Here is a 24802-nt window from a genome sequence, read left to right on the forward strand (position 1 = left end):
AAACTCTCCTTTTTGTGCTTTAGGGATATACATTTGCCAAATCTGGAGAGCTGCTCACCAAAAGGTTACGTAGACTTGGTTTCCAGGCCATGTTAGGGCAAGATATTGGCTGGTTTGATGACCCAAAGAATAGCCCTGGAGCTCTGACAACAAGACTTGCTACAGATGCATCTCAAGTTCAAGGGGTAAGTCTTAGGGAGGGCTGAAGGGAGGGGCTGGGAGATTTCTAGTGGGAACTCTCTCCTGGATCTGTTCAAACATCTGCACATTTTTCAATGATTTAGTTACTTGAGGGTCTGGAATATGCTGGTCATATTTTCCATCAGTTCTAGGATTGACAATGAATGGATACCATCCTCTCCCTCCCCCTCCCCCGGGGCCATGAGGGTTAAGTGACTTGTCCGAGGTCACACAGCTAGTAAGTGTCAAGTGTCTGCGGCAAGATTTGAACTCAGGTCCTCCTGAATCCGGGGCTGGTGCTTTATCCACTGTGCCACTTAGCCTCCCCCGATCCTATACTTCTTGAAAGGTCCTTATAGACTATGGATTTTTTTTTCAAACATCGCAACCTCTTTTCCAAGTTTTTGAAATTCATATGACATGCTCAACAGAGGAGAATTTACCTGTGATTGGTGGAGTTTTGATCCCATTCTTGGCAAACAAAACTCCAAATTCTCCAAGGTCATATGTTCCTCTGTTTGAAGTGTGATTTCTGTGGAAGTGGAAGGCCTTTTCCACTCTCTCAGGCTCCCAGGGTAAAAGTCAGGTCAGGGGAACCAAGCTAAAGGAATGAGCAATCCTAATTGGTAGTTACTGAGCACAACAAGATACAGATTTACTCAAGGGACTTACTCTGATATGCTGGATGAAACAACATGTTTTTAAACGTTAGACATCTTATTCTAAGCACTATTTAATTTGACTTGTCTTAACTTAGCCCAAGTACAAAAGCCAACATGTTTTTAGGAATCATCTCCACCCCATCCTGCCCTTACTCTCACCACCAATTTATACTTTCTGCTACTCATTTTACATTTTGTATTCATTTCCTGAGAAAAGGTGGGGGACAGCTTTCTGCTGAACCATGGTTTTATCATATGACTACTGTGAGTGCTTGTGGGTGTGGTAAATAATACTGATCAGAGGAAAGAAAAGCAAGTGTTTTCTACTCTTCTTACCAACCCAAAACCTTTTTAATAGGCCAGTTTTCATGCCACTCATACTTTTAAAACTTCAAGAATCAAAGGATTCAAACCATGGAGGGGCCTTTTAAAGAGCATATGATCCATCCTTCTGCCTTAACAGCTTAACCACCTCCCAGACAGATGAGATTTCTAAGGAGTTCTAGAGAAGGAAATGTCATAAACCTCCCTTAGGGGCCTGTTCAGTGCCTTATTGTCCTTCCCATTAGGAAATTCTTCATCACGCCTTAATTGAATCCCTTGCCAGTTAGCTCACTTGGATTTCCTTTTGTTTCTATTTCCATTGGGGGTTTATATTAATACATGGGAAGGCTTTGCAGTACTTTCTAAATTGACTAAAGGAGTTTAATTTTTAAGGGAATTCATTTTGGAGAACCAAAAACATTGAATTTTATTTATTAGATTTATTTTGAATTGAGTTACATCCAAGCTGACACATGTTGATAACAATGCTTGACATTTCTTGAACATGAGCAGTATATTTCATATATCACGATAATGATTGCCTTGGGTTGTGTTTGATTTTCAGGCTACTGGAACTCAGATTGGAATGATTGTCAGTTCCTTCTCCAATGTTGGTGTGGCCCTGATCATTTCATTTATCTTCAGCTGGAAACTGAGTTTAGTGATATCATGCTTCCTTCCCTTCTTAGCTTTATCAGGAGCCATACAAGCTCGAATGTTGACAGGATTCGCCTCTTTGGACAAGCATGCCTTAGAAGTTACTGGCCAGGTAATTGTGGGGAAAGGAGGTGTCTGAATTTCAAGATCATTTTGGACAAAGAAGCAATCAGCTATATATTAGCTATATACAGGGTAAAGAACTTTATGACCTACAAAATGTCTTACCAATCCCAAAAGTTCCCACTAATCGTTCTCATATTTTCTAGTGTCCTAGTTCAACATTCTACTGTCTCTGATGGCAAAAAATGTATATAGATATATGGGTCAGAGGTTCAATCTAATCTTTCAATAATTCTTTTCTTTTCTTTTTCTTATTTTTTTTTGCAGGGCAATGAGGGTTAAGTGACTTGCCCAGGGTCACACAGCTAGTAAGTGTCAAGTGTCTGATGCCAGATTTGAACTCAGGTCCTCCTGAATCCAGGGCCTGGGCTTTATCCACTGTGCCACCTAGCTGCCCTCTCGATTCTTATTTTCAAAAAAACCCAAAGCAATGTAGGTTTTTTGTTTGTTTTAGGACCTTAGTCTGTGTTTCTTATTATATGGAGGTAGCTAGATGACTCAATGGATAGAGTGCTGGCCCGGAGTCAGGAAGACCTTAGTTCAAATCTAGCCTCAGATACTTATTAGCTGTGTGACCCTGGGCAAGTCACTTAACCTCTGCTTGCCCTACTCCACTGGAGAAGAAAATGGCAAATCACTCCAGTATCTTTGCCAAGAAAACCCCATGTAACATACTGTCATGAAGAATCGAACACAACTGAACAGCAACTATGTTAATTTCCATGATTAGTTAGGTCAGTCTTTCTACCAAGCTGACTCCAGATACAGTCACTCTAATAAAACAACCTGAGTCATAATATCCACATTCACACCCTCTTAAGAGGGTCGTCCTTTTGGTTTTTGACTTGTTGCAACCTACCTCTGATTTGCAAAAGGAGAGATTATGGTATGACTGCCCATGTGGACATGCAATCCTTTCTTCTCTTTTTTTATTCTTCAGATTTCTAATGAAGCCCTCAGTAATATCCGCACAGTTGCTGGGATGGGAAAGGAAATCCGATTCATTGAAACATATGAGAAGGCTGTGGAAAAATTATTTAGTACAGCCATCCGAAAAGCAAATATCTATGGATTATGCTTTGGCTTTTCACACGGCATAGTATTTATAACCAATTCAGCTTCTTACAGATATGGAGGCTATCTGGTGCCAAATGAAGGACTTCATTTCAGCTATGTCTTCAGGTAATAATTTGTACACCATATCTTTGAAGGGGGCAATTCTCTGTCTCAGTGAAGATCAGGCCAGTCCTCAAACTATACTTAACAAGGTGTTCCAATGAAGAGGGGTACTTTTTGATTTTCTGTCCACTTGCCAAGAGGGGAGAGTTTCTAGCCATTTGCTCTCTATTAGACACAGCAAAGATCAGCAGGAAGGAATGGTGTTTGCCTCATAACTGAAGCCTGCCTGTGACTCTGGGAAATGTGTGATTTTGACATCTAGTTTCCAAGGCTTAGGGCAGCTAGGTGGTACCATAGTGGATAGAACACTGGGCCTGGAGTCAGGAAGACTCATCTTCCTGAGTTCCAATCCAGTGACCCTGGGCAAGTCACTTAACCCTGTTTGCCTCAGTTCCTCATCTGTAAAATGAGCTGGAGAAGAAAATGTCAAACCACTCTGGTATCTTTGCCAAGAAAAGCATAAATCAGGTCACAAAGAGTCGGACACAACTGAAAAATGACTGAACATTCTAAGGCTTACAGGAGTCCAAGACTGAGATTTCAGAGACTATTATGAAAGAGGTTAAAGGGAATTAAATACAACATTACCAATGGGAATGAACTGTTTGGTGGGCCAAACAAAATTTTCTTTATGTTCCATCTGATTTGGTCTCAAATCAAAGGATATGGTTCAAATTCTTCCTCTAATGTTTCCTGCATCTGTGATCATGAACAAATTGCTTAGCTTCCCTGAACTTCAGTTTCACTATCTGTATTATAAGGGAATTGCTTCTGAGGCTGCCTCCAGTTTTACATCCATGATATTCTTTTTCCTCTCCGATTTCCTCCTCCTCAGAAATATTTTTTGTGTGTGTACAAAGTGGGATTTAAAGCAGCTACTGATGCTGTAGCATTTCTGCTCATGAAGCCATACCAGATTGTTTGAGCACTGAGACAAAACCCACCCACGTAACAATTTCCTTGCCCTCTCATTGTTTCATTATAGGCTATGCACTTATTTAGGATAGAATGGGGGAAAGGGCATCTTAAGGCAAAGACTACTACTACTACTCTTAAGTCATGTGGATAAAAGCTCAGACAATATCAGCTGCTTTGCATAGATCCTGATACATTTGACATACTATATACTGTTTCTATGGTTATACTCCCCTCACTAAATTATAAGATGCTTAATTTTGTCTTTGTATCCCTGGGGGACTCTTACAGGGCCTGCCTGGCATATTTGCTGATTGATTTATTTTATTAGGTTGAAATTTCTCTGGGAACAGGGAATGGGTCCTTGTATTCTGTGGTGAATTTCTGTGAGGACATAGATAAGCATCTCAAAGGATAGGAAAGAGCTGTTGGGTTGTAATGTTCCCTGTTGGAGGGATTGCCCACAATGATGAGAATGTGGAGCCATTGGAGTTCTATATCAGGGGTTCTAAACCTGGGATTTATGAACCCCAAAGAGGGGTCCATGGATAGACTTCATGGGGTCCATGGATTTTTTTGTTTATTAATTGCAATTCAATAGGATTGATTTCCTTTTAAATTCCACGTGTTTCATATTATGGCAAATAAAAACATTATTTTGAGGAGGGGACCACAGTTCTCACCAGATTGCCAAAGGGGTCCATAACCACACACAAAATGGCTAAGAAGCTTTAGAGTATGTGAGTGTTGGAGCACGGTGCAATCCCTGTTCTACTATGGATATTTTGTAAATGTTTCCTGAAATGAACTAATTTTGCTGTCTGGGTGCCATAGGGTGATCTCTGCAGTGGTGACCAGCGGAACTGCTCTTGGAAAAGCTTCTTCTTACACTCCAAATTATGCTAAAGCGAAAATAGCCGCAGCACGGTTTTTCCAACTCTTAGACTATTGTCCCAGAATCAACGTGTACAGCCATGCAGGCGAAAAGTGGGTAAGAACAGAAACAAGAGTGCAGACAGTAACACTCAGCTTTGTCATTCATTTAGCCTGGGCAGCCCAGATCAGTCTGTAAATCCATGTACTTTATGAATTCATATCCATTTCAAATGAATTTCTCATCACTGAATTCATGCCCATGCAGAAGGGAAATGAATTAGAACTTCCTTTCATAGCAAAATATGCTTGGATTAGGATAGGATATGGTTTTAAACTATGTAACATTAAAAATGGGTATTTAGGTGACACAATGGATAGATTGAAGGGCCTGGAGTCATATTTCCTGAGTTCAGATCTAGTCTCAGACATTGACTAGCTGTGTGATCTTGGGCAAGTCACTTAACCTTGTTTGCTTTAGCTTCCTCATCTGCAAAATGAACTGGAGAAGGAAATGGCAAACCATTCCAGGATCTTTGCCAAGAAAACCCCAAATGGGGTCAAGACGAGTTGGACATGATGGAAAATGACTGAACAACAAATGTTAAATATATTTAATCTCAAGATAAATGAAAGCAGATGTACTTGCCATATTTCTATTGAAGTTCTTCTGGTATGGAATCCTGGAATATATTTGTCATCTAATAATATTGAATTATAGTTAAAATGCAGGCCTCAGAGCCAGGAAGACCTGGGTTCAAATCTTGCCTCTGACACAAACTGCCTGAGTAATCCTGGGCAAGTTGCTTAATTAGTTAATTAATTTATTTTGTTTTTGGTTTTTTTGCAGGGCAATTGGGGTTAAGTGACTTGCCCAGGGTCACACAGCTAGTAAGTGTTAAGTGTCTGAGGCCGGATTTGAACCCAGGTACTCCTGAATCCAAGGCCAGTGCTCTATCCACTGTGCCACCTAGCTGCCCAAGTTGCTTAATTTAAACTATGCTTAAAGGCACTCAGTGCTCTAGGCAACTCTCTAAGACTCTATGAGCCTGAATTGATAGAGGAAGTTTCTCACCAAGAACTCCCTTATAGCGAAGAAATCACAGGTTGAGCACGGCATAGGATAGAGGTGGCGTTTGGAGTCAGGAAGACCTGAGGTCAAAGTTAGTCTTTGGTACTTTTAAATTTTGTAACACCGAGCAAGTCACTTAACCTTTATGGTCCCCCCAAAAACTCCTTAAGATTTATCTACTTTTCTTGAGCACTACTTAAACTCTTAAGAAATTAATTTGATCTTTACAAAATAGAATCATAGGGGCAGGTAGGTGGCACAGTGGATAGCACATCAACCCTTCTCATATTATCCAGTACCCTACTTTAGTGGTTCAGTCTTCTGATGGTTCAGTCTACTTTCAATTCTTATTTTCTTAAAAAAAACCCTAGGGGTTTTTTTTTTGTTTATTTTAGGACCTTAGTCTATATTTATTATTATACAGAGGCAGGTAGTTGGCTCAGTGGATATAGTGCTGGGCCTGGAGTCAAGAGGACCTGAGTTCAAATCTGCCCTTGGATACTTACTGTGTGACCTTGGGCAAGTCACTTAACCCTGATTGCCTTCCCTGCCAAAAAAATAGGATTATAGATTTAGATTGGGAAGGGACCTTAGGAACCATCTAGTCTAACCTCCTCATTTTACACATGAGGAAACTGAGATCCAGAGATATGAAATAACTTTGCAATAGTCACCCAGAGGAATCCAAATCTAGTGGTCTTTCCAAATATTTATTTTCATTTTTCTTAAAAAAATTATTTCTATTTTATTGTTTAAGTAATATACATTTTTATTTATAGTTTTTAGTTCCAATGTTTTTCCTTCCTTCCCTTCCCCCAGGCAGTAAGCAATCAGATATGGGTTATACATGTATGATTATGTAAAACATTACCATGTTAGTAATTTTGTATAAGAAAACCTGAATAAAATTAAAAAATGAAAGAAAGTGAAAAATAGCATGCTTCAGTCTGTGTTCTATGAATATCAGTTCCTTCTTTGGAGATAGATAGTATGTTTCATCAGTAGTCCTTTGGGATTGTCTTGGATCATTGTATTGTTGAAAATAGTTGTCGTTCACAGTTCTTTATCAAACAACATTGCTGTCTTTGTGCACGGCATTCTCTTGGTTCTGCTCGTTTCACCATACCTCAGTTCATATAGGTCTTTATAGGCCTTTCTGAAATCATCCTGCTTGTTATTTCTTATAGCACAATAATATTCCATCAACTTGTTTAGCCATTCCCCAATTGGTGGGCATTCTTTTGAGTTCCAATTTTTAGCCACTACAAAAAGAGCTGCTATAAATATGTTTGTACAAATAGGCCTTTTTCTCTTTTGGGGGACAAATATTTATATTCTGCTGTCCCCAAAGTGATTTTGAGTCCTTCTATATTTTAATAGACCATGTATATGTATGTACATAAGTATGCTTGTATGTGTGTATATGTGGGTGTGTGTGTGTGTGTGTTGGGGATGGAGTGTTAGGGGATATTATGTGGAAATTGCTTTGGTCTGAGAAGGCTGAATAAACTTGCATACACTCAGAACCTCAAAAATAGTTATAACATTGGCCAAATGAGCTAAATAAACATATGCTTTACAAAGTCAACCTTTAGAACAAAATCCCTGCCACTATAAATGAATTACAAAACAATACTAAAGGTCACTGTGTCTCTCTATACCCCATACTTTATTTTATTTAATTTAATCTATCTATCCTATCTATTTATGAGGCAATTGGGGTTAAATGACTTGCCCAGGGTCACACAGCCAGTAAGTGTCAGATGTCTGAGGCCAGATTTGAACTCAGTTCCTCCTGAATCCAGGGCCAGTGCTCTATCCACTGTGCCACCTAGCTGCCCCTCCATACCCCATATTTTAAACCCACTTTCTAGAGGACCTGACAATTTTGCTTCTGAGTCATTCTCAGGGAAAGCAATGACATTTTTTCTAGAATTACAAGGTGAATAGATCAAGAGGCATGAATCCAAGAAACCATGTCCTATTAATATCTTTTTCCTTGCTGTAGGAACAAAGTTTGAGGTATGGTTTCCTTCCTAGTGGACCAAGGAAAGGAACTAAGGAACAGAGAAAAACGAAGGAGATTGTTTTTACCCCATTGCTCAGACCTTCCCTTCCCTCCATAACTAATAGCACAGGATTACAATTTCATCTTACTCAGTTCTTATTTCTATGTAGTGTGCTCTGTCATCATTATGGTAAAGATATCTTTAGAAAGGATTAATGTTAACTTCAAGGTTCTGGGCTCTGATGTGAACATATAAGTATTCCCTATTTCTTCCATCCACAGGACAACTTCCAAGGGAGCATCGACTTTGTTGATTGTAAGTTTACGTATCCATCCAGACCCACTGTACAAGTTTTGAATGGCTTCTCAGTGTCTGTTAAACCTGGGCAGACCCTTGCACTTGTTGGAAGTAGTGGCTGTGGCAAAAGTACCTGTGTTCAGCTGCTGGAGAGGTTCTATGACCCCAACAAAGGGAAAGTGGTAAGCAATCTGAAGGCTTTCTCACAGCCATCCTGTTTGCTACCAAATATCTCTAACCTACTGAAATTTTCTTTCAAGGTCCTAGTTGGCTAGAGATACTCCTTGGCTCTTGCTTTGGATGATTAACCCTGTGAATGTTTTTTCCATTTCCAGTCATTCAGTGGTTGACCTGACTTTGCTCCAATAATTCCTTCCTCCAGATAGCCTGCTGACTACTGTATTGTGCGATAACAGCAGGTCACACTGAAAGGCTTGAGCTCAGTGTATTTGAGAATCCTGGACTTGCCTGGAAATGAAGCAGAAAGTGAAGCCTCAATGGGATAGGGATGATGGGAAATCTTAGAAAGAGGCAACTGGCAAGAGACAGTGAATCGAGTTGGTCAAAGCCAGTACAAAGTTGAAGGCAAGAAAAGGGTAGATGATATCTGTTCAAGTGGTTTGTCATCTAAAAAGAATAAATATTGCAGATGCTGGAGCAAAATGCTCAAATGAAGAATGTAGCATGGTATTTTGGCTTCCCACTTTTTCTTTTTTAAAAAGGCCACCACAAGTTATTGAAAGAGCTTTTTTTGTCTCCATGAAAGTGTCAGACACATAAAAGTTCTGTTAGGTAATTGGCATAATGGAGTGGGGATGGAAGAGGGAGGGGGAGGGGAAAAGGGGAAGCAGAGAGGAAGAGGGAGAGAGAGGGAGAGAGGAGAGAAAGAAAGGAGAGAGACAGCATGTGAAGAGAGGGAGGATAGCAGGAAAAAGAGGGAAGAGATAAGAGAAGAAAGGGAAAGAGAAGAGGAGAGAAGGGAAGAGGGAAAGAGGAAAAGAAGAGAAAAAGAGGGAGAAAGGTACGGAAGGGAAAAGGATAGAGGGAGAAAAGGAGAGAAGGGAAGAATTAAAGAGAAAAGGAGATAAGAAAGAATGAAAAGGGGAAAGCAGGGATCTGTGAGGAAAGACTGGGAAAGGAGGAAGAGGGAAACTGATGATGGAGATAGATCATATAATGGTGAGAGATGTAATGGAAACTGAAGGATGCAACTAAAACACATTTCCAAATAAAGTAAAGCAAGCAGGGGCTAAGAAGAAATACATAAATGGATATAAATAAATTAGGGAATTTGAGAATCAAGGAATGGGAGAGAAGCAGACTCGGTTATTCTCAATGAATGCAGAATGATTACACAGCATTTGCCATCCATTTCTGCTAGCAATTTTCAGCATAAAGATATTTAATCAGGACAGCTAGGTGGCGCAGTGGCTAAAGCACCAGCCCTGGATTCAGGGAGACCTGAGTTAAATCCGGCCTCAGACGCTTGACATTTGCTAGCTGTGTGACCCTGGGCAAGCCACTTAACCCTTATTGCTCCCCCAACAAATATATATATATATATATATATATATATATATATATATACATATATACATATATATACACACACACATTATATATTATAAATGTGTATATATATATATATAAAGATATTTAATCTGCTTTGAAAATAGCTGCTGGCTAGAGTATTTAGAAAATAGATTATAATGGAATCAACATTTTTCAAAGAAATAGAATATGATTTTCAAAAATGCCAGACAAATAAAGCCTTTTGCCTAAGATAACTATAAGGCCCTTGAAGACTAGGATCATATTTACTAGGTCTTTGCATCTCCCTAGAGTAACTTTTAGATTGCATCATATCTGTTCAACCAAAATATAAGTAGGGCGAGGAAATTGGGATTCTGTTCCAGGGCATTAAATTTTATAGCACAAAAATTTTAAATAATGACATTTTAAAATTGTACAGTTTTAAAGTTAGATAGATTTATATTTCAGTAGCATGTTTCCTCCTTCAGAAGCATAAAACCTAATGAAAATAATTAAACTAGGGAGTTAGATACCAAGTGTCAAGTTTCCTCCTTCTCCCCCTGTTCCATATACCAGGTGAGCTCATCTCACATATTGACCCTGTCTTGCTCCTCTCTAGGGACCACTGTGGTGGTATAGCAGAATCTCTATATCTCCTCTCACTGTGTGGTATTCCGGAGTCTCCTCACAGGGCAATGTTCAATGAACTACACACACACACACACTCTCTCTCTCTCTCTCTCTCTCTCTCTCTCTCTCTCTCTCTCTCTCTCTCTCTCTCTCTCTCTCTTTCTCCCCCTACCATCACTGCCACTAGTGCTGTTTTCCAAGGAAGGGAGGGAGGGAGGGACGGAGGGATGGGGAGGGGAAGAAAGAAATAAAAACTTATTAAGTGATTATTATCTGCAGGGCGTTGTGCTGAGCCCTTTAAAAACATTATCTCATTTGAACCTCATAACAACCCTGGGAGTGATTGGTGCTATTATCACCCCCATTTTACAGTTGAGAAAACTGAGGTACACAGAGGTTAAATGACTTGCCCTGGGTCGTACAACTAGTAGGTATCTGAGATTGGATTTGAACTCACATCTTCCTAAGTCAAAGCCCAGCACATTTTCCATGGTGCCACTTAGCTATCAAAGCAGTCTCGTGTCCAGCAGTGCTTTCTGTTTCAAGTATTTCCCCAAACACCTTGCAGTCAGAGAATGAGAGATGGAGTCCCAAATAAGCAATATCCCAATCTCAGGTTTATCACATAAGGATAAATACTTTTCCCCAAGTAGACAAACAATCATAATATTATATGATTTAGAGCTGAAAGAGACCTTACAAGTCAACTTTCTAGTGTCCCCATTTTGCTGATGAAGATACTAAGGTCCAGAAAAGTTACATAGTAACATTCTCAAGGGCAAGTAAGAGAGCCAATGGTATTTGTACTCAGCTCTTCTGACTTTAACTTCAATGCCCTTTCCACTACACCAAGGTTCTTGAAGACTGACAAGCATTCATTAATCAATGTGGTTCTGTGAAATAGTGTGTTTTTATTAGAAAGAAATTAAACATGAATGTAAGCATGTATGGTTGCACAATAATTATTTACATTTAAATTAATTTGAATATATAAAATATTACAGCATTTTTTTTCAATTTCTTCAAGTCAGGATTTCTCCCCATTAGGATTCATTGTCTATTCACTCTTTTTCATGCTTCTTTCATCTCATGATTTCTCTGTAGTCTTCATACTTGTCTACTTTAATGGTTTGCCCATGATTAGGCTCATGAAATCATAGTTCTGGAAGGACAAGGAACTTTGAAGATTATCTAGTTCCAGTTGAGACTTAAGAAAGTTAAGAGATTTACCCAAGTTCCACAGGAAGTAAGCATCAGAAGTAGGATTTGAACACAGTTCTCTGACTCCAGAGACAGTGCTCTTTCCATTGTACTGTGTTGTCTCTCTCATTAACCAGTTCTGTGTTCTTTATTGCAGGGGCAGGGGCACTGAGAATTGAGGTGTTATGTGCTGTCCAATGTGGGGACTCTTGGCTAGCTTTCTGATTCCCTACTGAATTACAGTATGTTGCAGCAACTGTATTAATTATGCTAATTGGACTCTTACTTGCATAGTATTGTTATACCATGAACTTTTAAAATAGGACAATTTGTTTATTGTAGGAGCATCTTCTGCACTAATGTTACAGGAGGATATATCTTTTTTATATATACCTCCACTAAATTCCTACTCTGCTGCCTCATCAGGAAGCAAAGGTGATTCTAGATTCTAAAGGATAGAACAATAAAACACAAGCCCTAGGAAGTACTTCCAAACAGGAAGTCTTCAAGTGTGGGCCCAGTGATGGTCAATCTGTCTATCATCCAAGAATAAAGCCTAGGGGGCAGCTAGGTGGCACAGTGGATAAAGCACCAGCCCTGGATTCAGGAAGACCTGAGTTCAACACTTATTAGCTATGTGACCTTGGGCAAGTCACTTAATGCTCATTGCCCTGCCAAAAGAAGAAGGAGAAGCAGAAGGAGAAGGAGAAGGAGAAGGAGAAGGAGAAGGAGAAGGAGAATCATCAAGCCTAATATGATTAACTCTTCACCAGAAGGTTGACCACCAGCAGGTCAATTTTTAAAATTATAGTAACAGATGAAAATCACTGAATAAGATTTAGAAGGTTTGCAGTCTCCCTTGATGGAAAGAGTACTCATATCAACAAAATCTTAGAGCCCCCCAAGAAAACCTACATTAGATGATGTATTACATCTGAGTCCCTTGTGGGTCTATAGTTCTGCCAAATTCCAACCAAACCACAGCCTTATTAGAGTTATGCAACCATCCTCTACAAGAAGAAATGCATTTTTCTGAATGTGGAGAATTCCTGCTAGTTAGAATTCCAAACTATGATGAATTTATTATCCCCTTTATTGACAGATAATAGACGGACATGATTGCAAACGTGTTAATGTCCAGTTCCTTCGATCTAAAATTGGAATTGTATCTCAGGAGCCTATATTATTTGCCTGCAGCATCGCTGACAACATCAGATATGGAGATAACACTAGGAATGTTCCAATGGAGAGTGTAATTAATGCGGCCAAGAAGGCCCAGCTACATGAATTTGTCATGTCACTTCCAGAGGTAAGTACCACAGTAGAATCCAGAATCATTCCCAGAATAATTTTTCACAGAAAGGGGAAACAGATCAAAAGCTGGGGAGGTGGGACAGAAACCAAGGTTGTATATGAAAACATAATAATTTTCTTATACCCCAGAGTTTATTACTCTTTCAAAGTAAAAATAAATGTGCTGTATCAACATTCTGTTATGTTTTGAGGGAAGACTCATTAAGTACATTTGAGGAAAGAACCCTACAGAATTTGGCAGGCAAGATAATACCTCATTTAGACCCTATCTATTTGGGGGCAGGTAGAAGCTGCATCTGCTGTGTTGTAGACCAGCTTTCCTAATGCCAAGGACTAACCCATCTCTGCTTTAATTCTGTGCTTTTCTATCACCAAGAGTTTATTTCAGGTGTCTCTTTTGGGATCAGACACACAGATAGAATAAAGATGAAGTTGTCCCCATGCTTCTCTCTTTCTTTAGAATCTCCTACACACAAAAGTTGCTTACTTTTCTCATTTGGAAAAGCGATAGTGATGTTGAGGGTGGAGTTGGAGGGGAAAGACGGCTTATTTTTGGTCTGTTTGATTATTATAGATTCATTGCTTGAAGGTTTTTGGCTAAATAGCTCACATAGTTCTGATTCTAAGCCTCTGCAGAGACTCAGTCTAATCCTCAAACAACATGATAATTATTCACTGCTGTATCTTGATGTGAAAGGCAAATGTTGCTACTTTACTGTAAATTACAAAGCTGTGGGGATAATATTCAACCCAACAACAACAACAAATAATGTTTATCAAGCACCTACTATGTGCAGAGAGCAGTGTGTCAGATACTAGAAGAAATAAAACAGTTATGGTCAAAGAGGTCTGGCATAGGAATAAGACACCAACAAAATTTCTTCAATATTTTGTAAGAAGCATATTATAAAACAAAGTGCTCTGTGCATTCTCAAGGGAGGAGATATTAGGTTTCCTTAGAAGAGGTGATATTTGAGGTGGATTTTCTAAATGGAAAGGACTTTAATGGAGAGAAAAAACAGGGAGGGAATGCATTACAAGCATGGGAAACAGCTAAGAATAGCCACTGAGGCAGGGGAGCATAGTATGGGGAGAGAGAGTAGTTCAGTGTAGGAAAAATGTCACAATGACTAGAAAACCAGCCTTGAAGTCAGTGAGACCCACAGTTAAGTCTTATCTCTAAAATACACCCATGGATGATCTTGGTTCTTAGTGCGACTTCCAGGCAGCTCTCAAAGACTATAAATTGAGAGTAGACCCAGATCTTCACTGTTAGAGGGAGTGTCCTAATTGAGTCTTTCTATTCCAATGAAATCTCGAGTCACATAAACAAGGGAAAGATATACAGAGAAGTAAGAAGTAGAGTGTCATGAGATTGATAGGGAACCACTCAAGATGATTTTTTTAGCAGAGAAGCGATACAAAAAACATATTAAGTATAAAAAAGTGATGCTGGTAGTGTAATGAAAGATATACTAGAATAGTCAGTCAATTAACATCTACCTACTATGTATCAGGCCCTGTGCTAAACACTGGAGATACAAAAAGAAGAAAAAGTCAGTCCCTGCTCTTGTAGAGTTCAGTCTAATGTGGGAGGCACCGTATAAATAACTATGTACAAATAGGCTACGTGGAAGCCTAGGATGGATGGTGATAAAGACTTGTACCAGCACAGTGGTAGTGAAATAGACAGAAGGAGATGGATGTAAGATGTTGTGGATACAGAATCTTTAGGACTTGGTCATTAGTTGTGTTTGATAGATGAAGGAGAGAGAAGTCAAAAGTAACCCCAAGGTTATGAATATGGGGTGTACTGAGTGACTAGAGAAATACAAGGTGAGAAGGTAGAACATATGTTAGGAGGGATAGAATGAGCTGAGCTTGGGACATCTTAAGTTTAAGGTCCTGTGGGACAGATGGTAGGCAGTGTGGTATGATAGAGTCAGGGGATAACTGGGTTCGAATCCAACCATCAGAACTCACCAGCCATATGATTATGAGTAAACGGCTTAACCTCTCTATGGCTCTGTTTTCCTTATTTATAAAATGAAGTTAAAATAACTTAAGTATCTATTTTGCAGAGTTGATGTAAAGATCAAATGAGATCGTGTATAGAAGTCACTTTGTAAACCTGAAAGGCCTAAGTCAAAGTCAGTTTTTATGCTGCATATCAGGTAGTTGGATATGGGGGTCTGCAGCTAAGAAGGAAGTCAAGCCTGAGTGTCCAGATTTGGAATTTGGTGGTTGAAGCCATGGCGGTAAAGGAAATGGACAAAGAAGGGTGTAGAAAGAAAAGAGGATGACCAAGGATAGGTCTTGGGAGGATATTCACATTAAGGGGATGAAAAGAGGATGAGAAGCCAAAAAGAGAAACAAATAAGGAGGAGTCAGAGGGGTAGGAAAATAACCAAGAGAGTACAGTGTTTCTGAATCCAAGAGAAGAGGGTAGTATAAAGTGGAACCTGGAAAATGGTGAAGAATGACAAAGCCCAATGGTTTGGTAATTAAATGGTCATTTATGACCTTTGAGAGAACAGTCTTGGTTAAGTGGTGGGAGCAGAAAGGCAAAATAAAGGGTGGAGGCAGGGGTGTAGATAGTTTGGAAATGGAAACATCAAATGTAGATGGGGTAGTGTATATGACAGAGTAGTATTATAGGTCTAGAAGGCTGTATAGGTACTTGGGGAAGGCATAAACCAAGTCAGAAAAGGGAAGGTGGAGGGCAGTTAGGTGGCACAGTGGATAAAGCACTGGCCCTGGATTCAGGAGGATATGAGTTCAAATCCGGCCTCAGACACTTGACACTTACCAGCTGTGTGACCTTGGGCAAGTCATTTAACCCTCACTGACCAGCAAAAAAAAAAAAAAGAAAAAAGAAAAGGGAAGGGAGTTATCCTCACAGTTTATGTTCTCAGAAATGAGGAATAATGTGTTGTGTTAAATTAAACATTCTATATTTGATGTTTTGTTAGCTTGAGTACTCACATAGGAGCTGAAGTGTCTTTTAGACATGAGTGAAATTCTGATGTTCCCAGAAGATTCCATGGGTAGGGACAAAACAAATAAAATTCATGTTACCAGAAGAGCCTTTTTGGGTGGGGTCAAACATGAATCAAGGATATTATTCATCATTGAGAAGTCTCCAGGAATGAATCTGGTTCATGCAGGCTCCAAGTTTCAGTAATGGTCCAAGGATGTTACATTAGGATTTTGGAGACATGCACATGGTGTAGACGTATGGGAAATGAACCACTAGAGAGGGGGAGAGAGACAGAGACAGAGACAAAGATATGGAAACAGAAAGAGACAAAGACAGGGACAGAAAGACACACACAGAGAGACAGAGAGAGATACACAGAGAGAAAAACAGAGGAAGAGAAAAATGGAGAGGCAGAAAGAACAATTGCCTAAGTAAGGTCCTCAGTGAGAAGGGTTGTTGTCGTTTGTCCTTTATTCTTGAAGAGGACCATGACATCAGATGATGTCATGACTTGCACTGAATTAGATTTAAGTGAGGGAGGGCTGTGCAAAGTCACCAACCTCACTCTCTCCTCCAGAGCCATTTGGGTCCAATGGCAAGCTATATATCAGCATGACTGGAGATGTCCCTGGATATTTAAGGCAATTGGGGTTAAGTAACTTGCCCAGGGTCACATAGCTAGTAAGTGTCTGAGGTGAGAGTCAAACTCTGGTCCAGTGCTCTATCTACTGGGCCACCTAGCTGCCCCTAGATGAGATGGGAAGAGGGAACAGAAGCAAGGGCATGGATAGTAGGATTAATAAGGAACAGGAATCTCTCTCCTATCACTACAATCACAACTAGGTGATGATGATGAGCAGTTATGAAGGATAGAGGAATGGAGCTGAAAGAGCTGATAAGAAAGGGACCTGAAAGAGTGATAGAGCTCCTCAGTAAAATAGGACACTAAATCATCTGCTTGAGGTGGCTGGGTGATACAGTGGATAAAGCACTGAGCCTAGAGTCAAGAAGATTCTTCTTCCTGAGTTCAAATCTGACCTCAGACACTTACTAGTTGTGTGACCCTGGGTAAGTCACTTAACTCTGTTTACCTCAGTTTCCTCATCTGTAAAATGAGCTGGAGAGGGAAATGGCAAACCACTCCAGTATCTCTTCCCCAAAAAATCCCAAAACGGGGTAACAGAGAGTTGGACATGACTGAAACAACTGGACAACAACAACACCTTTGTAACCTTAAACAAGTCAGTTGTCGTGTTGGTACTTTTGGTACCAAGAGTGCTGGTAAAGAACAGTATTGATTTCCATGTAGCTGTTTTCAATAAGTAAAAGTCTTAATCACCAATACCTGATAAATGCAAAATTAATACCAGGCCATGCCTTGTGGTGAAGCCATTGCCAACTAGGAACCTGTAGAGCATGGTGACAGTGGACTACTTCAATAATTTGTTGCTTCATTTCCTTTTTTCAGCAATATGAAACCAATGTTGGGGCACAGGGCTCCCAGCTGTCTCGGGGTCAAAAGCAGCGTATTGCAATAGCTCGTGCTATCCTTCGGGATCCCAAAATATTGTTATTAGATGAGGCAACTTCTGCCTTAGATACAGAAAGTGAAAAGGTATGTATCCCACAAAAAATATGGGGAGTCTTGTGATTATGTCTATGTCTTTGGTTTTAGATATCTTTGTAGCAAATAACATTATTTTCACCATATTCTAGAAGTACATTCCTTTTAGAAGTGTGTAATACTACTAGGTGGTGTAGTGGATAGAGTGCTGGGTCTGGAGTCAGGAAGATCTGAGTTCAAATTTGACCTCAGACACTTACTAGCTGTGTGACCCTAGGCAAGCCACTCAACCCTGTTTACCTCAGTTTCCTCATCTGTAAAATGAGCTGGAGGAAGAAATGGCAAACCACTCCAGTCTCTTTGCCAAGAAAACCCCAAATGGGGTCATGAAGAGTCAGACACAACTGAACAACAATGATACTTAGAGATTGGTAGTACAGTATTGCTTTCAACTTAGCTGTTTCAGATAAGCAAAAGTCTAATCATTAAATATGGCTTGTTTGTAAAATTCTTTCGGAAACCCAAATGTAAACTTTTAAAGGCTAATGACAATTATAAACCAAATTTCCTATTTTTAATTTTATCTTTTTAATTTTGTTTTTTTTTAAGTAACAAGTTTTTTTTAAAATTAGTCTGTCTTTCTACTACCTCTCCCATTTATCATTTTTTTAAAAAAACAGATGTTCCTTAATACATATGTACATAGTCTGACAAAATAAATTCTCATGTTAGCCTTGTCTGAAAATAGTATATTGCATTTTAAGTTAATTACCCCTCTGTCAGAAAGTGAGCAGATATTTTCCTTTTTTCAAATTGTATTTAATTTTTTAAAATTAATGAATATGTGTTCTCTTTGTTTCATCACCTCCACCACCACCATTGAAAAACAAAGAAAACAAAACCCTTGTAACAAATATGTAAAATCAAGAAAAGAAAAGTCCTTTCTTGACCATGTCTAAAAGATTGTGTGTGTGTGTGTGTGTGTGTGTGTGTGTGTATAAATTTGTCTCAGTCTTCATTCCAATTCCATCTCTTTTCTGCATTTTATCTTTTGAACACTTAAGGTTATAAGTCAGAGTATGTAGGCCCTGACTCATAAAAAGATAAGAAAGTGATGATGATAGATAGATAGATGTATATGTACATATATATATATTTACACATACACATATATATGTATATGTATTTATGTACTGAACAGTGAAAGAGGTATAACTGACTAAACCCTACACCTGTTTCCCAAATTAATTTGGCCCTTGGACATTTTTGACTTTGAAAACTATTGGTGAATTCCAAAATGTTAGGTTGCAGAGGACCTGTGGAAAATTGAAACAAAAAAGAGAGGAAAATCGGCCTATTTTTACATGCACAACAATTATTATGATTATTTTTAGATATTTACATACCCTTATATTTTACATTTTAGAAGAGAAAATATTTCTAGTAAAAATATTTTCTATTGGAAATCTTGTTCACTTTGTGTGGAACACCAGGGTTCCATGGTATTCAATTTGGAAAAAGGCATCTGAATTATACCTCATACTTATTAGATTAGTAAAGATGAAGAGAAAGGAGAATAACATATGGAGGGACTGCTAGAAAATAGGCACACTAAGGGCAGCTAGATGGCACAGTGGATAAAGCAATGGCCCTGGATTTAGGAGGACCTGAGTTCAAATCCGGCCTCAGACACTTGATACTTACTAGCTGTGTGATTCTGGGCAAGTCACTTAACCCTCATTGCCCCACATAAAACAACAAACAAAAAAAACTCAAAACACATACAAAAACAAAAAAAGAAAGAGAAAAAATAGGCACACTAATGTACGATTGGTGGAGCTGTGAATTGGTCCAACTATTCTGGAAAACAATTTGGAAGCATTTCCTCAAAGTTGATAAATTATCTTTGTCCTTTGATCCAGTGATACCATTACTAGGCTTGTGCCTCAGAGAATTCAAAGAGGGAAGTGAGAGACCCATATATAACAAAAAAGTTTATAGCACCTTTTTTGTTTTAGCAAAGTACCTTGTCTGTACTTAGTAGCTATGTGATTTAATAAGCCATTTAGCCTCTCTAGGGTTCAGTCTTTCATCTGTAAAATGTAATTAATAATAGTACTTACCACATGGGTAGCTGTTGGGAAACTAATAATAAAAGCTAACATTTATATAATGATTTAAGGTTTGCAAAGCACTTTACAAATGTTATCTCATTTGATTCTCACAACAACCCTGAGAAGTAGGTGATATTATTGTTCCCATTTTATAGACAAGGAAACTGAGGCAAAACTGAGAGTTTAAGTGATTTGCCCAGGTTAACACAGTTAGTTAAGTGTCTGAGGCAAGATTTAAAGTCAAGGGGGCAGCTAGGTGGTGCAGTGGATAGAGCACTGGCCCTGGAGTCAGGAGGACCTGCGTTCAAATCCTGCCTCAGATACTTTACACTTACTAGCTGTGTGACCTTGGGCAAGTCGCTTAACCTTCATTGCCTTCCAAAAAAAGAGAGAGAGAAGATTTAAGCTCAAGTCTTCCTGACTCCAAGTCCATTGCTTTACCCATTGCACTAAAGAACCATATAAATGTCAGTGATGATGTTGGTAATGATGCCCTCACCATGTTTAATCAGGCTTTTGTGGTATTAAGCCATGCACTGATTACAAGATGATGCCCAGTACTTTGTTCTTCCACTTGACCTTTTGGTCTTTTGTTCACAGACAGTGCAAGCAGCCTTGGATAAAGCCAGAGAAGGTCGGACGTGCATTGTTATTGCCCACCGCTTATCCACTATCCAAAATTCAGATATTATAGCTGTTGTGTCACAAGGCGTTGTGATAGAAAAAGGGACCCACAATGAATTGATGGCCCAAGGCGGAGCATATTACAAACTAGTCACCACAGGGGCACCCATTAGTTGACTTTCTTCAGGAACTTTGTACATCTGGAATATTCATTGCTTCTCAACAAGTATCATACAGTCTTTTGTAGAGAAACCAGGAAGATCACAGAATCGCAAAATCTGAGAGTTGGAAGAGGCTTTAGTTGCCCATACAGTAAAGAAATCTTTGCTATAAGAGAGCCAACAAGTGGTCATCCAGCCTCTTAATGAAGACCTCAGAGGAGGGGGAACCCACTGTCTTTCCAAGTAGCACAATTTGCTCCTGAACAATTATTGTGAGGAAGCTTTCTCTGGCATCAAACCTGACCTTGTCTCATTTCAGCTCATACCCACTGCTTCTGGTTAATCCCTCTTAGGTCAAACAGAACAAATTCAATCCTTCTTCCTTGTGATAACCCTTCAAGTACCTGATGACATTTGTCATGTCCCCCATTATCCTTATCTTCCCCAAACTAAATATGCCCAAGTCCTTCAGTCAGTCTTCCTATGATCTTATGAGATAAAAAGAATGGTTCTATCAAAGATACACACACAGAGACATATATGTATACATACACACACACACACACACACACACACACACACACATATATATATATTTCCAACCATGATCATGAACAGAAAGACTCTAGCCTACAGATTTGAGAGGTAGAAATTAGGATGCATCTGAACAGATGCTCCTCAGCCCCTACCTAACTGGGCACCCTCAGTGAAGGCCTTGTTATTGCTGCATTGAGAAACATTTTGAAAAAGTTTATATCTTTAGAAAATCTCTAGTTTCAGAAATGGAAGGAAGAAACTGTGAAAAGCAGGAAGAGCCTAGAGAAACTAAAGCCAGAGTCAGCCTGCCTATGTGGTGGCCAATCAAAGGCTACATTGCTTGAATTCATTTTGCTACGTGATGTTACTTGATATTCCACTAATTAACAGTCCCTAAGAGTGTCCAAACCTCCTTTTCTGAAGATATAGTAATCCCTGGATAGTTAGGGCTCTATCAGGCCTGTATTGATGTGCATAAATTCAGAGAACTTTCCTATCAACACCTAATCAAGATCACCTACTCTGAGAAAACTGAAGCATTGATTGCAGTGAAAAGAGCATTGTCTCCGGAGTTAAAGAATCTGGATTCAAATCCTGACTCATGCTCACTTCCTGTGTGACTTTGGGCAAGTCACTTAACCTCCTTAGGCCTCAGTTTCCTCACTTATAAAGTGATGGCATAGGATTCAGTGGTCTAGGAAGTCTCTTCTTGATCTAGAAATTATTCTATGATTGAGAGGGAAAGAAATTAATTATGAATAATGGAGATCAGATTGGGGTGGGGAGAGAATAGGCTTAGGTAGACTATTTGGACATCATGACACAGCTGCAAATTTGAGGAGATGAACACTGATATGGGAAAAAAGATGTGCAAATAAGGAGGGAGGAGAATGTCAAAGGAAAAAAAAATCTCTATTTAAAAATGTTTTTTGGAGTCCTCCTTATGCTTAAGAAAGGAATAGGAAATTCCCTACTTCCTCCTACATTACATGGCCTCTTGCTTCTGAACACCAAACGCATGGTAGAGCTCTTAGTTCTAAAGTTCACTGACATTTGGGCTAACTAGGCTTTAGTGAGTAGGCATAGATTATTTATAGTATTTTCTCTTTAGGAAAATGTGTTCCAAATTTCAAGCATCTAAATGACGAACAAAGTTTTAGAACACAATAGTATGTTTAAGACCTAGACTGATGATATTTGAAGGACCTCTAGTGACCAGCTTCTGCCCTGCCCCCCCTTCACACTTCTATCTGTTCAAGACCCCAAGACCCCATCCTCCTACTCTTCCCCAACACCTCCCTTCTCTCATAGCCCCTTTCAGATTCCATAAACTCCACAAAGCCTTCTCTCTCTCCTTGGATTTCTCATAGTATTTTTCCTAGACCTCCTTTGTATTTATACTTACACTTGTTTCTCAGCTTCTTGGATGGATGTCTTTTCCCCTACTAAATTGTTGGCTCTCTTGAGAACAGAAGCTGTGTCATAACTACCTTTATATTCCCAGGGCCTTGCACAGGGTAGTTATTTAATAAAAATTGTAAAGGGAATTGTATTGAAGGGGACTGTACTGTAGCTCAGTGTATTGATGAAAAAGAAAAGAAGTTAACCCCATGAGAGAAACTGAAGCAAACACACTACAGGATCCAAATGAAGAGCCACTGTATAGCATCTGTAGAGTCCTTACCACAATGCCTTTGAAGTACAGCTGGATGGGTCCTCTGAAAGATGCCTTAGGAATAATAGTAATTAGCCAATTCCATTATGCTCAGTGTTTTCTCCTAATTAGAACAGTTTCTCTCATTCTCCTCAGGGGTAGGGCAATAATACACTTAGTGCTCTTTACTCCCCAAGTACTATCAAATTTGTACTGGGGTTAGGGAAGGAGGGCAGGAAGAAGAGAAGCAGGAAGAAGTTCCTGAGTTAGCTGACATTCTAGTTCCAAGAAGTTGGGATGTCATCACTGGAGTAAGTAGAGGGTGAAGTCACCATTTCCTGGTTCAAATTCTGGAAGGCTCCATCTGGGTTATAGCCTTTTCTCTACCCAAAATACTTTTGTACCTGAAACCATTCCTGAGATACTGATCTTTCTGTCTGTTTAATCTCAATCTTAAGTACATAACCCACTTTTAAAAATATAGATTCATAAAAAAAAATCCAACTATCCTAGCCCACATGTTACCTTTCAAACCTTCACCTCAGGAGATAAAATTTTGGTGGATTTGTGATTTTACAGATATCATCGCTCCATCCTGTAAGTTGACAGTAAGTCCTTTGAGGGCAGGAAATGTCTTGTTTTTGTCTTGGTATGCTCAATGCCTAGCACAGTCACTAGCACACGATAGGCATTTAATAAATGCATATCAGGGGGGCAGCTAGATGGTGCAGTGGTAAAGCACCGGCCCTGGATTCAGGAGTGCCTGAGTTCAAATCCGGCCTCAGACACTTGACACTTAACTAGCCGTGTGACCTTGGGCAAGTCACTTAACCCTCATTACCCTGCAAAAAAACAAAACAAAAAAAAACAAACAATAAATGCATATCAGATTGAACTGAATCACAATCCCTCCTGGTCTTTTTATTCTGTATGATGATTGTCCATTTGTTTCTATAAATCTTCCACAGAGAATACACCCAACATACTGCACACCTTCTTCTAGTTTTCATAATACCATCGTCCAACTTAGGGTCTCTATCTTTTGTTTCATTCTTGCTCCATAACTGACCCATCTCTTTTTCTAGTCATACATATTCTTGACAATGTATTTTAAGACATTCTTTTGTTCATATCCACTATTGGTAACATGACATAACCTACTTACTCACAAACATCTTGAGTAAGATCTTGTCCTTTATTAGGAATTTTATTGCTTTTGAGATTTTGGTGTTCCATAAATGTCTATCATGTAATATTGAGAAACTCTGAGATCTTCCCCTCCCAGATTAATTTTTATTTTTTACTAAGTAAAAGAGGCCATTCTTTTCCTTATTTCTTGCCTAGCCTTAATCACTGAATGACCATTACCTCAGAGAAACTGAGACCTGGGAAAGGTCTTAATTTAAAAAGACCAAAGTCTCCTACTGCCATCTCCGGTTGTTCTTATCTGTATCTTTCCACTGGACCCAGATGGCTCTGGAAGAGAGAAAGAGGCTGGTGACTTTGCACAGCCCTACCTCATTTAAATCCAATTCACTGCAAGTCACGACATTGCCTTCCCGATATCATGGTCCTCTAAAGACAATAATAATCACTAATTAAGAGTCAATGGATATCAGAAAAGCCATCTCTTATATTAGGCTGCTAGGATATGCAAGCCCAAATGTATTAGAGGATTCCCAAATCCCCATGATTTGAGCGATTATATAATGACAAAATGTGTCCTCATTCACTGCCTCCAGTATAGAGAAAGTGTTGCTTGTCACATTTATGTAAGCTAAAGATCATGGCATCAGTTGTGATCTGAAGAGAATTAAGTGTTAAAAGGAACATTGCAAGTCACTTAGGGACTAGAAGTCACAAGATTCATTATATTGACCATCATCAGAGTTGCTAAAATTATTGCACATTAAGTATACTAGATTCAGTTACTTCTAGGGAATCTTACAAAATTGTAAAGAAAAATTTAAGGTGGGATAATGTGGTATAAGTATGATCTAAATACCATCCTCTAAGATACAAATTACTCTTTATGAGTCTATTAGTGGGATATTTTGGGAAGTACACCAACTACCAAGACACTTGAATACAAATTAACCCCCTAGGGAGGTAATTATGAACCAGCTGGCATTACAATGGCCTGGAACTTCAGTGAGTAACTAGCTCGCTGTACTATAGCCAGGTTCATCGAATTCCCTGA

At 39.2% G+C, this 24802-nt stretch overlaps 1 protein-coding gene across 3 annotated transcripts in view; it reads left to right on the forward strand.

The window, feature by feature from the left end:
- Positions 1-23081, forward strand: part of ABCB11 (ATP binding cassette subfamily B member 11) — a 142246-nt gene extending 119165 nt beyond the window's left edge. For 2 of the 3 annotated variants that reach the window (XM_043992208.1, XM_043992207.1), the window contains 8 exons: positions 24-185; positions 1732-1935; positions 2887-3128; positions 4875-5031; positions 8276-8473; positions 12757-12963; positions 17417-17563; positions 20227-23081. In XM_043992208.1, coding sequence (XP_043848143.1) covers positions 24-185; positions 1732-1935; positions 2887-3128; positions 4875-5031; positions 8276-8473; positions 12757-12963; positions 17417-17563; positions 20227-20427 — 1518 coding nt within the window. In that variant the 3' untranslated portion in view covers positions 20428-23081. Of the gene's footprint in view, positions 1-23; positions 186-1731; positions 1936-2886; positions 3129-4874; positions 5032-8275; positions 8474-12756; positions 12964-17416; positions 17564-20226 lie in introns of those variants that run through there. The other variant, XM_043992209.1, reaches the window with a different exon arrangement.
- The last annotated feature ends 1721 nt before the right edge of the window (positions 23082-24802 follow it).

Source organism: Dromiciops gliroides, chromosome 3 (genome assembly GCF_019393635.1).
Source record: "Dromiciops gliroides isolate mDroGli1 chromosome 3, mDroGli1.pri, whole genome shotgun sequence".
In the NCBI taxonomy this organism is placed as follows: Eukaryota; Metazoa; Chordata; class Mammalia; order Microbiotheria; family Microbiotheriidae; genus Dromiciops; species Dromiciops gliroides.